We start from the raw sequence: 13,827 nt of genomic DNA, 5'->3' as shown, positions 1-13,827 counted from the left end.
ATTGATGTGTGTCTCTTGGGAAAAATATGAAGCGATGTCGTATAAAATTATCGTTAAGCAAATACCCTTGTGTCCAAATTTAATTACATATACTTTCCAAGTTAACTAGAAATTCTCAAAATTAAATAAATGAATAACAGATAATAAATTACAAATGGTTTTTTTTTTTTACTTACATGATATTCATTTGGACGAATTTTTTAGTCAACGCAACCGTTCAATCGCACGCACTCATGTAAAAGACATGATCGAAAGTTAAACTATATATAAACATTGGCAATAAATGATAGAGAGAGGGAAGCATCAAATCCTTGTAAATAAATTAGAATATAAAGAGAGATTCTGTGTCATTTTTAATATTGATTAATAAAAATCATTTATGATGTCAATCTTTTATGTAAAAATTATTCTTCGTCTAAAATCTTTACATTGTCCCAATCAAATTCACGCGGAAATAACGATAGGATATAAAACCGGACTGGAGTTTCGTTTCGAGGCTCATTCGCTCATATTGCTCTCAGTCCAAACTCACGCAAGGATCTTACGTTCAATCGTCGATTTATTGATTAGTAACGCGGAAAGTATTTGAATAAATATAGACAGAAGCGTGATGAAAATTTCTTTAATACATCTCAATTAATCCTTTAATAAAAGAAAAGGGTGTTTAAAATATTATTGATCCGATCTCTTGACGTCCTCGCGGATCCCGAACCCTGTTGTGCTCTTGGCACAACAGACTAATAAATCGCTTTTCATTATCACTTTCTAGCTTGGTTAACATATACCAGCATATGCTTTCGTTTACTATGCTCCGTTAGCGCTTCTTGCACTTTTTCTTTTTTTTAGGTGGGAAAAATCTTATTCCTCTCCAAGGAACGATGATTCCCAAGAGAAACCATCCCATCATGGAGGGGAAGACATCTCCGGGTTCGACCTAACCCCGGGAGTAATGTGGGATTCGGTTCGTTTTATGTTCCTCGAAACAAAACGTCATAACCGCCGCTTATCCACTAAAAAACCTCATCGATATTATGGGGAGGGGACCCGGAATCACCAGCGGTATACATCCGGCCCTTCCCTGACTTACAGCATCACTGTCCGCGGCCGATGTTTACCGCCTTTACCGCGGGGATGTCGGAACCCCGCAGTTTGGACGAATTTGGTTGAGAGGGGGAGGGGGGTGAGGGATATGGTTCTCCCAGGTCCGAATTCGTTTGTTGTCATGGCGCATCAGGCTCTTCACCCTTGTGAGGGAGGAGGGGGTAGAGCCAACGCGCATTTCTCTCTAACTTACGGGGGAGATGGTGCCTAACCCCTCCTGCTCCTTTCGTCTATCTCCTTCTGCACCATTGTCGAGGCGCAAAAGGAGAAGACTACACTCCGATTTTCGTCCCTCGCGAGCATTTTAACGAGAGGGACAAGTCCATACCGATTATATTGGTTAGAGTATGGCACTCCTCCACCCAGGCGGGACATTCTGCCAAGGTGTACACCGTCGTGTCCTCTCCGGCGTCACAATGGTGACACCGGAGTATCTCCTTTCCCTATCCGGTCTAGGAACTCTCTGAAACACCAGTATCCAAGGAACATCTACACCAGATGGAAGAACAGTCCGACTCGGAATCTGTCCACCCACTTCTTCAGGTAGGGCATGGACCATATGGGTTCACCCCAGTGAAGGAGGAGTTCAGGTTGAAAAGAATCTTTTCCCACTCCCGAATGTTTCTTTCCTTTTCTCGCTTCCTCAGTATGTAGCACTTCTTGCACCTAGAGTTCCTAGTTGTACCAGTACGCTAGCTCACTCTGGCGCTAAAACGTTCAACAGTACATTCTTTTGGCTGGACGATGAACATGAATATAATAATAACGACGACGTATCTTAAAAATTGTCACATCGGGACTTTGCGTCTCAATATCTCCGCTCATAGGGCACATAGAAAAAAAGTAAACTTTTATTACACAATTCAACACTTTTATTACATAATTCAAGGAAGCTATCGATTGAACGTATGTAGAACTTGATCGATTGATTCAGCCGTTATTGAGATTCAATAATCTCGATCTCTCGCAACTTGCTGTCTCGCGTAAAGGAATACGGTAATATCGCCGCGCTTGTCTTAGCGTCTAGATACTACCGTGTCTCTTGATTACATGAAAAAGTGTATATGAAATGACTTTTTGCAAACATTGATCTCGTGCAGCAAAATATTTGTTATGTTACTGTTGGAAGTTTATTTTGCTCTTGAACTATATGTACTTGTAGATCTTTTATAGTTCTATATCAGCAAAGAAAATATTTACAAAATAAACGTTCTGTTGAACGCGATCAATGATGAATCCAAAAGCGAAAGATGTCTTGTCGGCTTATTTACTCACAGAAGCTTCTTTGGCTTGCGAACTTATCACCAATCTTCGAAAATGACGTGTCATGAGCCACGAACGCGAGCGATAATGAGCCATCCTGGTCCCACGGCGCGTAGAGGCTTTCCAAGCCATGGCGAGTCCTGCCGAGCCATGCTGATCACGTTAATACGTAATGCAATCGCGTTGTCATATGGCAGCGTCTTCTTTTGTTTCTGCTCCTAGTTAAATAGGTAAGACTAAGGCAATGCTTTAGGAAAGCGTCAGATACGTTAACCGCATCAACTATTCTCGCGAAATCAAACTCGAATTCTGTGACTCGCCCATCGAGTTAATTAATAAAGTGACCTTGACTAACAACCTATCGTGGACGGAGCATGTCTCTGTACAGTTTCCAATAGGGTTAACGAGATTCTCTGGAGGTTTAAGCACTACAGGAACAGTGTCTCTAGGCCGCTGTGAATCCAACTCATGTCCTCCCTCATCTTCCCTAATTTTGACTACTGTGCCGCGATTTTCTCGGATTTAACTAGTCAGCAAAGACTTCGACTGAGGGGACTAATGAACGCTTGGATGTGATTTATCTTTGATTTGTGTAGGAACGACCATGTTTCTCATCTTTACGATTCACTTGACTGGCTCTCCACCGATGACCGCAGGACCTTCCTTTCGTGCTATCTCATCTACTCGGTTATACGCTCCGGTATCTCTCCCTACATTGCTTCCCACATCTGTCTCTTTTCCAACCCGCGCAGACACTCGAGTTCCTCTGCTCCCGACCTTGCTGTTCCTTTCTGCAGGACCTCTACTTCAGCGTTCCTTCCTTAGTGCTGGAGCGTTGATGTGGAATGCCCTGCTTCCTGTCATCAGGACATTGTCGTCGTTGCGCGAATTCAGGTGTGGACTTTTCCGCTACCTGCAACAGCGTAGCGTAGACTAGCCTCTCGAAATATTTTAATTCTTGATAATTCTTTGATACTTTAATTCTTTATAATTCTTCATAATTCTTTATAATTTTTTATATAATTCTTCACAATTCTTACGAACTTTCTCCCCACATGTAAATATGCAAACTGTACTCGATTTCCGCATCTGCTGGTCATACCTTTGCGCTGTTACTCTCTGAACGCTCAAATTTTCTCAATTATTTTTATCTAAACTGGTGATGTATCTACAACTCTTTCTCATTGTAACTTAATACGCGTGCAAATTATTAATAATTGATCTAGATCTACTACACATCTCTGTACTACACACTCTGCTCTATCCTGCTCTTAGAGAGCTTGCCCTAGAGTAGCAATAAATGCTGTATAACATATTGTTTGAACCTGTTGATTGACTATATGATAAAGAGATCCAAGAATCTATTTATCCTGCACATTTGTCATACGACAAAAACGTACAAATGAAATAGCACCTTTCGAAGCACAATTCGCGAGTCGCAAGAGTGGCGCGAGTCTCATCGTAGAAGATGAAGAAATAAAAAAGAAGAAGCAACAATATAAAGCTTGAAAAATTTGTTGATTGATTTACAGGTTCGCGGAACGCAGTCAAGCTGGCTGCCTCCGGCGGTAATCCCTCCTCTGCCATCGCCGCATCCGCACATCCTCCAGTGCTTTGGAGCTCCCGCAGGAAGCCAGGTAAGTTTGTCTAACACTTGCTTTCGACGATTTCCAGCGAATATGGTTCTATATCCAACAAAAGTATCGATGGGGATACATTTGTTCGACAATTATACGTCTGCGTGAGGTTCAACGGGAAATAAAAACGGATTAGAATTACGATTTGTGTTGATAAGTTGTTTCTTTTTGTATATTTGATACATATTTCTGTGTTTCATATAAATTAGATTTGCGATATAACAAAAAATGAGCGCTGCGCAATGCTCTTTCCAGCTGGCAGATTAATGGATAATTTCATTATACGGATTTTCCCAAATTTAAACGGCCAAACTCTACATAAAGAGCTACAAATTTTTGCTAATTAAGATATGAAATTAACAACAGATTGTTCAAAGAACTGTTATCTGACAGCTTGCGTTTTGTGTATCATGGTAAATGTGTATCAAAGGTGAGAAATATTATTATGAAATAGAAAATGTTGGTGCACAATGTTATTGTACAATTATTTGTACAATTATGCGTTTGTAGAAATATCAATAGATAAAATCTTATATTCACATATGTAATCCTAAAATCGATATTAACAAAAGAAGTAATAAGTCAGTTTTCGTACTCAGAAAAAAGTTTTGTTGATATGTGACTAATCTCAACTTTTTTGTTAGAATATATGACTAAACAAAAGTTTTGTTGCCCTTACCAAAAATTTGATTATTCTAACCAAATTTTTGGTTAGAACAACAAAAAGTTGAGGTTGGTCACATATCAATAAAATTTTTTTTTGGGTACGCGTTTAGTATTTTGAGTTGTGTTAACCCTGAGCTCGCCAACTTTAGATGATATGATTCGTTAATTTTAAATGCTTATAAGGGTTGGGTAGTGCTAAGTTAAAAAGATAAAAGTTAAGTTAAAAAGTTAATTAATTTTAACTTAACTTAGTTACATTTTAGACTCTTGACTTTTTAACTTAATTTATAATAATTACATTTTATCGGTAACTATTAACTTTTAATTTGACTTTTTTGAAGTCAATCCTCAGCCACAATGCGAGAGGATAATGTGTATATAATTTAGTAATTTTATATTTTATAATTGTTACTTGTGAACAAAAATAACCAGATTCTTTAATAAATATGCTGTGAGAAAGGAAAAATACGAAAAATTATGTAAAATAGACAAACTTTTTCTTTTTTCTTTTTTTTTTGGTTGTTCGTTCGGACCAAATTTAATTTTTAACTTTTCAATTACTTTTTTTTATTAACTTAACTTTTAATTCAATTAATTTTATTATGGATTAACTTGTATTTTAATTAAGTTAAATTTTCAAGGCTGTTAATTTTAACTTAACTTAAAAAATTTTAACTTAAGTTAAAAAAGAAAAAAAAAGGTAATTTACCCAACCCTGCTTATAATTCAAGTTATAGCCACAACATTTTGGTGTTAGAATTTTCGTCTCAAAATGATCTCAGGAATTTTGCCTTAAAGGGATGCTGGAGCGACAGGCGAATTTAATCGAGATCGATAGTGCAGACTTTCTTTAATTCCAAATTCGATAATAGTAATCTTTCATTCATTTCTTATACTTATTATATATCGTTGTGTCTCGCTCAAACGCACTCATCTGTCCTTATGTAACATATTGCAACGCCATCTCTTGGAAGACGGAACACCTACTACTAGACACAATTGTATTTGTTTACCATTCCAAATCTTCGATCAGCATTCGCGCGTAAACACGTCATTTGCAGATCGATATAAATCTTTCTTTTGAAGCTTTTAATCTTAGTTTCATAAACTCACAAAGAGAGTTTCACAACTGTCCGGAACCGATTTGATTTCCCATGAAATATGTTGTAAAACACGAAAATCTAAGAGAGAGAGGCACGTATTTTTTTATACGTGCGCTAACTCATGTTTAAGGGGTCGAACATCCCTTTGAAAAAAGGTATTTCTATTTCGAGCCGAATACCGTCGGAAGTATAAAAGATGGAAAAAAAGTTTTTTAAACAAAAGTTGTACGGTTTCAAGAGTACTTCAATGTTATGAAGAAAAAAAACTTTAAAAAAAGTTATAAAATTGCAACACTCCCAAATTTTGCGTCTATTTTAATCCTGTAAAAGGATTTTTGATTCCGTTCAATAAATTCGGAGATTTATGTTGATCTACAAATCCCGACAATTTGGCCACTCCAATTGATCTCACTGATATTGATGATGAGACATTTTGTGCTGTGGACTTATGTATCGATAACTTCTGAGACCAATCTCAACATTTTCATCATGTATATAAGGAAGCTTCTTCGTTATCCCGTTAAAATTAATTTTATATGATTTGAAAGAGAAAGTGTAAGAGTTAACACGTGTTAGTTGCATAAAAAAATAGTACTAGATTTACATTAAATTAACCGTGTATAAATATAATGATATTTTCGTATAAGTTTATTTCCTACATTTACATTTTAAATTTACAATAATAAATGCGTAAGAATTTATTAGTAGAAATCGAATTTGAGAATATGATACGTTTACATGTTTAATGTAACGTCAATAGTATTTGTTAATACAAAATGCATGTGATATCAGTACAAACTTACCTTTTTAAAAAAAGATTAAAAAAGACACTAAGGATATGCTTCTTGAATGGAATCTAAGTGATACGTATCTTTTTATCTTAACTAACCAAGTTAAATTCTATCGAATTAAAAACCCAAGTGTTACTATCATTGTTATTTATTCTTATCTTTTGAAAAAGAAATGTGTCCACTAAGCTATTGATATATTTCTTTAAACATCTAACTTTAATCATAATTGGCAGTCTCATAATTTAATTGATGTATTAAATCACATTAATTGCCATTAACAAATCCATCTAGCAATCCCATTACTTAATAATTGCTCGATTACTGATTCGAACTAAATAATTTTATATGATTTGAATAAGACAGAATACTTTTAGGAGTATATAAAAGTGTGAAAACGTTAGTAGAGAAAAATACCTTAAAGTACCCTTTGCAGACAATGTATGTTGAATTCGACGTCTTTTTATATAAACACAAATTTTCTATATAATTTTTGTTTTTGTAGTAGAAAATTTGTTTTTAAAGCAAAGAATTTATGTTTTAAAACAGATAATTTATGTTTTTAAAGCAAACAAATACCTAACCAAAACAAATTCTCTGCTGTAAAAACAATAATTGTATAGAAAATAATTTGTATTCTTAAAGCAGAAAATGTTTTACAGCAGAAAATTTGTGTAATTGAAGCAGTAAATACTTATTCTCTCTCACTTACGAGTTCTTCTATATGCCATCGATGTGACAGATTTTCTAACCTGAATAGTCATCAATTTTAACGATTAATACCTTAGTCCATGAAGCAGAGCGACATTTCTTTTGTCAGATTCGTTCATTTCGTGCAAAAACGTCGAATGAGCATAATTTTATTAACATCGAAGGTGAGGAGGCTAAACTTAACAATTACCTATTTATTATTATCGAGACACTTAAACGGACTTTACCGATCCTGTTGTTTTGAACCGATCGAGACATAACCATACAGATCGCAGCGCTCGCTGACCATGTGACCATGCATTGCTAGCGCCACATTTGCCAAATATCTTCACTCGTAGGGCATGTAGAGAAAAAATGAAAGCACGTATTGTACAATCGGAGTGTAAGCTGTCGATTAAGCGTACACACAGAACGGTTCAGCCGTTATTGAGATCTAGTAATCTCGGTCCTCCACAACTCGCGATCTCGCGTAAAGGAACCACGATAGTGTTGCTGCGCTTGGCTTAGCGCCGAGACACTACCGTGTCTCCTGATATATGTGTGTATATATATTTATAATATAAAATACTTTTTTTTCTCAAATATCTTGTTTTCGAGATTTCACTGGTCCAGGACTTTTTATTCATCTTATATAACGCAATTGAGAGTCAAGACCTTAATAACAATTAGTTTTAATAAAAAACCGATTTTTATAATAACAAATAAATTACCATAGACATGATTCGACGAAATGATAAAATCAGCCATTGCTTTTTTGTGTGTCCTAAAATTATATTTCCCGGATATGAGGATTATTTTAATTTATGATTCTTGGATTCAGTAAATGAAACTGAGTTTAAAAAGAAAGACAAAATTCAACCTCTGCGTGTGCTCCCTAAATCGCCTAAAATAAGTACACTGCTTTAAGTTTCGTTATCGTTTACTCCAGCTGCATCATAGATAAGTGACTAATTTGTTTCGACATGTAGAGTGGGGAAAAAGTGGTATGATTTTTTGTCTCTTCTCTAATATTTTTTAAATCGGCGTAAATTCTATAAAAAAAGTTAAAATGAAATCGCGTAATCGTAAAACTCATTTTCCGACATTTATCAATATTTTAAATAAATATATCATCTGTCTTGCCTCTTTTTCGAGCATAACAGATGAACGAGATTTGATATATAACGAGATTTAGTTGGTAGGCCGCTTCTTTAATTCTGTTTCTTTTTCTGATTTTTGTTCTCTGCGTTCTTTTCCCTTTCTGTCTGGTGACGTGTGCACGAGTACACACATTCGTATATGCTCATATATACAATAGTTATCGCTCGAATGTGACGATGCAAGCGTATTATATGTAATGAAGCAAGATAAAGAGGATATTTATCTTTCTAGACTGAGACTCTCTCTCTCTCTCTCTCTCTCTCTCTCTCTCTCTTGCACGTGAGTGAGTTACAAATATTGTGAGTGTAATTTTCGTTAGTGTCATGTTATATACAGTTCGCTTTTCTTTGAGATAAGTCGGAGACATCATCTGATCTCCTTGATTTTGGTTAATGTTCCCCGATAATTTGATTTGCTCCGAAAATAGAGACGTGTAAACTGACATTAGAAACTTTATTTCCCTCTCTTTCCACCTCTCTTTCTCTCCCTTCCTTCTCTCTTCCCCTTCTCTTCTCGTTTGGAACGTTACATCGTGCCGCATCGCACCACGACTCCACTGAACTCAAGTTGATTTTTAACAGTCGCAACTAAACTCGCGTGCGATGTGCTACGCGCGTCTTCGAAAGGCATCACGCTAATGTCTGGAAACCGAGAACGGCGGATTTATGCCATCGTGAAATACAAAAGAAGTCTTATCTACTGGAGGTATAATTTCCCCGGGAAGAAAAACATGTGTTTGAGCGCCAGATCGATAGAATGATAAATGTGCGATTTTTCGGCACAAAATCAGATGGTAGTCGAGATTTGACTCATGTAAGAACGCGTAATGTCGGTGTAATGTGCGATAGAAGGTATCGGTACGTGCACTGACAATTTCGAATCTCGCGAGATGCTGAACTCCGATCGCGTTGAATCACACAGCATCCGTGAAATTGTATGGTTGCAAGTTTCGCAACGGTTATAATTTTCCTTCAATCTACGCGTCTTCGGTGTGATTAGAAAAAGAATTTAGACGGCCCATAACGAATCGCGAAGTTATCTCCTAGTTTTTTCATGTCAGTCAATTAGTGTAAGGGCTTCAGCATAAAGAAGTCGTGAAACGTGAGTCGTAGTCGTAGGTCAACGCACAATGTTTTGGCCACGACTACAGCTACGACTTATGTTCCACGACTCAGTTACGGTTATCTTTGTGCTTAGGCCCTAACTTGCACCGAGAGATCAAAGCAACTGCGCGATCGACTGCCGCAGCGATGTGGAGCGAGCGAACTTGCCAGAATTTGAATTAGCTGATGAAAATTGTTCCTCGAGAACCTAAAGCTCAAATCACTATATCTTACACTCTGTTCTATAATTTGCTCCTCCGAAAAAGAGATCGCATATGGGAGACGTATTATTGTGCGGATTCCAGCCCGCCGGAAGTGACGACGAACGATGACTACCCCGCTGATGATGATGGTGACGATGGTGTGGTGATAGTAGTGGAGAGCGCATGGTATCATTACAATCGAGTGCAGTCGAGTGTTGCATTGTGCTTAAGCACGCACGCACTCACACATATACACGCGCACGTGCTGACCTAGAGGAAGCGAAAGGAGAGAAGGAAGGAGAGGATGTCGACTCGCCATCGGGCGACCGTAACCGCATCGTGCGGCGAGATACAGCGTCCTGTTCTCGGTTGACGGCCAATAGCTCTCTGAAAGTTTCGCCTTATCGACGATGGACCGGAATGGTTGATTTGATCGGTTACGCAAAGCAACGAGAGATCGTGCTTTGTGTGTGTTGTTTCCTCATTGGGGTAATTCCGCGGCACGGTCGCGACTATGCAGCTGAAGAAAGCGATGCTTAAGATATTTGATCAATGTAAGTTTCATGCTAATATAATAATAATTTTCCCCCTCGTTTAGCTAAAGAGTCACGCGCCGTTTTCTTGACGTTCTCAAGTCTTAAACATCTCCAAGTTATATATACACGTATGATGAACAGTGACGGTTTAGACCGATGATTAAACGCGTGCATTTTACATCCATTTATATGCGTAACACGAATGAGATGATGCGTGTGCGGCAGCGTGATTCCCTCCTCGTACGTAGCACGGCCCCCATTAAAGGCCCCCGGAACATAATAACATAATAACTGTAGGGCTCAGGTTGGATTAAATTATATGACATCACGGAAAACCTGCGACTTCACCGCGACAGATGTACATCGCATAACTCCATATCGTGATTATTAAGAGAAATTACGAATGCGCGAATGATTCGTGCTACATATTTTCAATTTAGAAACATTAGATTTGTCAGGGTGAAAATACATGGCATATTGAAAAAAATTGTATTAACTTGAAATATGCACCTATACAAGATGATTCAGAATAACCCCGTGTCCTTGCAAAGACGTGTTTCTGACTGAATTCTGAGACGATTTTTCCTCTACGAAAATTTTATCCGAAGCTTATTTTTTGAGTTATTAAAGGATAAAGTTACTATTTGGTGAACATAATTTTGGTATCAAAGATAATCAGACAAATATTTGTATCTCGAAACCAAATGGTTGCATGCATTTTGGTGAAAATAACAACTTTTGATTAAAATATGACAATTTCTTATTAATGTGTGAGCTAAATTCAGTTGTCATAATATACGAATACCTAAAACTTTAATAGCGCTGTCAATTTTAATTATACCACCTTGAACAAAAAGTTCCCGGAATTACCACCAGGTGATGCTCTGAGTCAGCTGATTTAAGTTCTGTTTTTTTGGTTAGGTTGCCACATCTATCATTGACATTTTCACTAAATTTTATCGCCATAGCTTGTATAAGTTACGTCGTCTTGAGTACATCTACCTCTGCACGGTTTTCGATTTTATACAGTTTTAAAAATGGAGTTGAATTTGCAACATCCGTGGTTTTTTGACTCGATCGAACAGAAAAAAATCGCAGGGAACCATATCGGGTGAATTCGATGGCTGTTGGATGGTATTTGTTTCGTTTTTGGTCAAAAATTCACGGATGCAAATTCAACTGCACTTTCTTATGTCAGATTGAGAAATTTCACTCCAAATTTGATGCAATGCCTCTTATAAGTCTGCTATAATTGTCGGCTGTCTTCGGTGATTTCTCAAATGACGTTCCATCATGTCCCATACATGCTCTATTGGATTTAAGTCCGGATTGGAGGATGTGGGAGTAACAAGATTTTTACAAAAAAACATCTGGTTACTCGATTATAGGATACGCGGCAAATACGCTTCATGGGACTTCAGCATTAGGATCTCTAATTCGTAACTTGCGTCAACCAATTTGGTCGTATCAAATTGTATCAGCTATTACGCGTTATTCTAGTTGAGACGATTTGATTGGTCTTTGTATTTCTATTGAAGGATCTTCCTATTCCGATCCAAATGATTAATTCTTATATGAAATTTTATATTGCAATTCATTCAAAGACATTTTCCTTTCCAACCAAAGTGGTAGTTACAAAAATTTATCATTCGTATCTGTAAAAGATTACCTTTTTAAAAAAAGATAAAAAAAGCGTTAAGCACATACGTGCTTCTCGAACAGAACCTAAGTGATATATATTTTTTTTTAATTCTAACTCACAAGTAGTAGCAGTTTTAATTCTCTGTCAAAAATTATTCCTCCTCGAAAAAAACTATTGTACAAAATTAAAAATTAAATCTTAACTAACCAAGTTAACCTTTCCGTATCACTTAAAGCTTGTAGAAAAAAAAATTTTATTAAATAATTGTTTCATATTTTTATCAGAAAATTTTTAAGCACATCGTGAAAATGTTAAATGAATTTAAAGAATTGTACCATTACATAATAACATTACAAACAAATAAAAATTGCTATACTAATAATATAAGAAATCGTACATACAATGAAAAAAAAAGTATTCGGTAAAGTTTTACGCAATGTCATACACCATGCGTTTAACACTTAAAGTAAGTAGAAGAAAACACTTCTTATAAAATAACTGTTTTTCTGTAATATAAAAAACGGTTCAATGATGGAAAAACATTAATTAGGCGTAAAAATATCAAACAAAGTTAAACTATGTCATTATACAGCAACATGATTAAAAATTGTTAATAGTTATACACAGAATCATATGCATAACATCATATAAAAGTTTCTGCATATATAAAGGCTGATTCGATTCAAGTACAAAGGATTTGATACACAAGTAAGATGACATATTTGATGAACAAGTAAGATCTTTACCATTTCGAGACTATTTTATTACACAATATTTACAATTATGTCCAAAGTATTATAAGACTAGAAACGCATAGCTATATAATTTGAACATACCAATGGTATTTCTTACTATTGAATGATGTAGGACCTACAGTCTTATCTCTTAAAGTATATAAGAGAAAACACTCCTTAAACAACTGCGTTTCTGTATAATAAAAAAAAGACGTTTCACATCTTTAATAGTGAGATAACATTAAGCACATCATGAAAATAACTAAATTTAAACAACTGTATTATTACAACATTGCAAATAAATAAAAATTTCTGCATGTATAAAGACCGATTCAATTAATGTATGAAGGACTTGATATGTATGTAAGATTATATTTTTTAATCATTTCGAAATTTGTTACACATTATTTCGTTACACATGCATTGACAATTTATATCTAAAGTATTAAAATATTTGAAAAGTTATATGATATAATTATGTCATTTACCGTTAACGATTTGTAATTTGACCAAAGGTAACCGCTGTACACATGTTACCATCACGAGAGATCGACGCGTAATGACCGATACGGCGTACAGTTACGCACGTCTTATAAGTTAGCGGAACAAAATGAGCGGAATCGATTCTAACTAACATTTTTATTTGTTGCTCATTTGTTGCTAAAAAGTTGCCAAAGAAAAAAAATTTGTTGCTCTGTCGGTTTATTTAAAAAAACGATGTTTCGCTAAAGGAAGATTCAGTTAGCGGAACAATACCTACAACAAAGCCAATCTACGCAGAAATAACGTAGGAATTTGTTGCTAATTTGTTGCTAATTTGTTGCTGCCGAAATAACATTTTTTTTAATACTTTACATACTAAAAAAGTGTACATAACAACGAGAAGCCTCAACGTGCTGGCGGAACAAGAGTAAAGTATCAATAAAAGATTTGTTGCTCGCTTAAAATTGGTACTAGGATGTCGTCCGAATTTGTTGCTCTCAAAATATGCAATTTAGCAATTTGTTGCTTGCAAAATAAGTATAAATAATTACGAAAAACCTCAGCGTACTGGCGGAACAAGAGTAAAGTACTAGTAAAAGATTTGTTGCTCGCTTAAAATTGGTACTGCGACGTCGTCCGAATTAGTTGCTCTCGAAATAAACAATTTAGCAATTTGTTGCTTGCAAAATAAGTATAAATAACCACGTAAAACCTCAG

At 36.0% G+C, this 13,827-nt stretch overlaps 1 protein-coding gene across 3 annotated transcripts in view; it reads left to right on the top strand.

Annotated features, from left to right (window-relative positions):
- Positions 1-13,827, top strand: part of LOC108726159 (dual 3',5'-cyclic-AMP and -GMP phosphodiesterase 11) — a 64,177-nt gene that overhangs the window by 18,970 nt on the left and 31,380 nt on the right. For 2 of the 3 annotated variants that reach the window (XM_018453567.1, XM_018453568.1), the window contains exon 2: positions 3,897-4,001. Coding sequence is in view for 1 of the 3 variants with exons in the window: in XM_018453566.1 (XP_018309068.1) it covers positions 10,230-10,269 (40 nt within the window). In the remaining 2 variants the exon portion in view is untranslated. Of the gene's footprint in view, positions 1-3,896; positions 4,002-10,197; positions 10,270-13,827 lie in introns of those variants that run through there. The other variant, XM_018453566.1, reaches the window with a different exon arrangement.

Source organism: Mycetomoellerius zeteki, unplaced genomic scaffold (genome assembly GCF_001594055.1).
Source record: "Mycetomoellerius zeteki isolate Tzet28-1 unplaced genomic scaffold, Tzet1.0 scaffold39, whole genome shotgun sequence".
Lineage (NCBI taxonomy): Eukaryota > Metazoa > Arthropoda > Insecta > Hymenoptera > Formicidae > Mycetomoellerius > Mycetomoellerius zeteki.
Note: the sequence above shows the minus strand (reverse complement) of the source record. Positions and strands in the feature narration are given on the sequence as shown.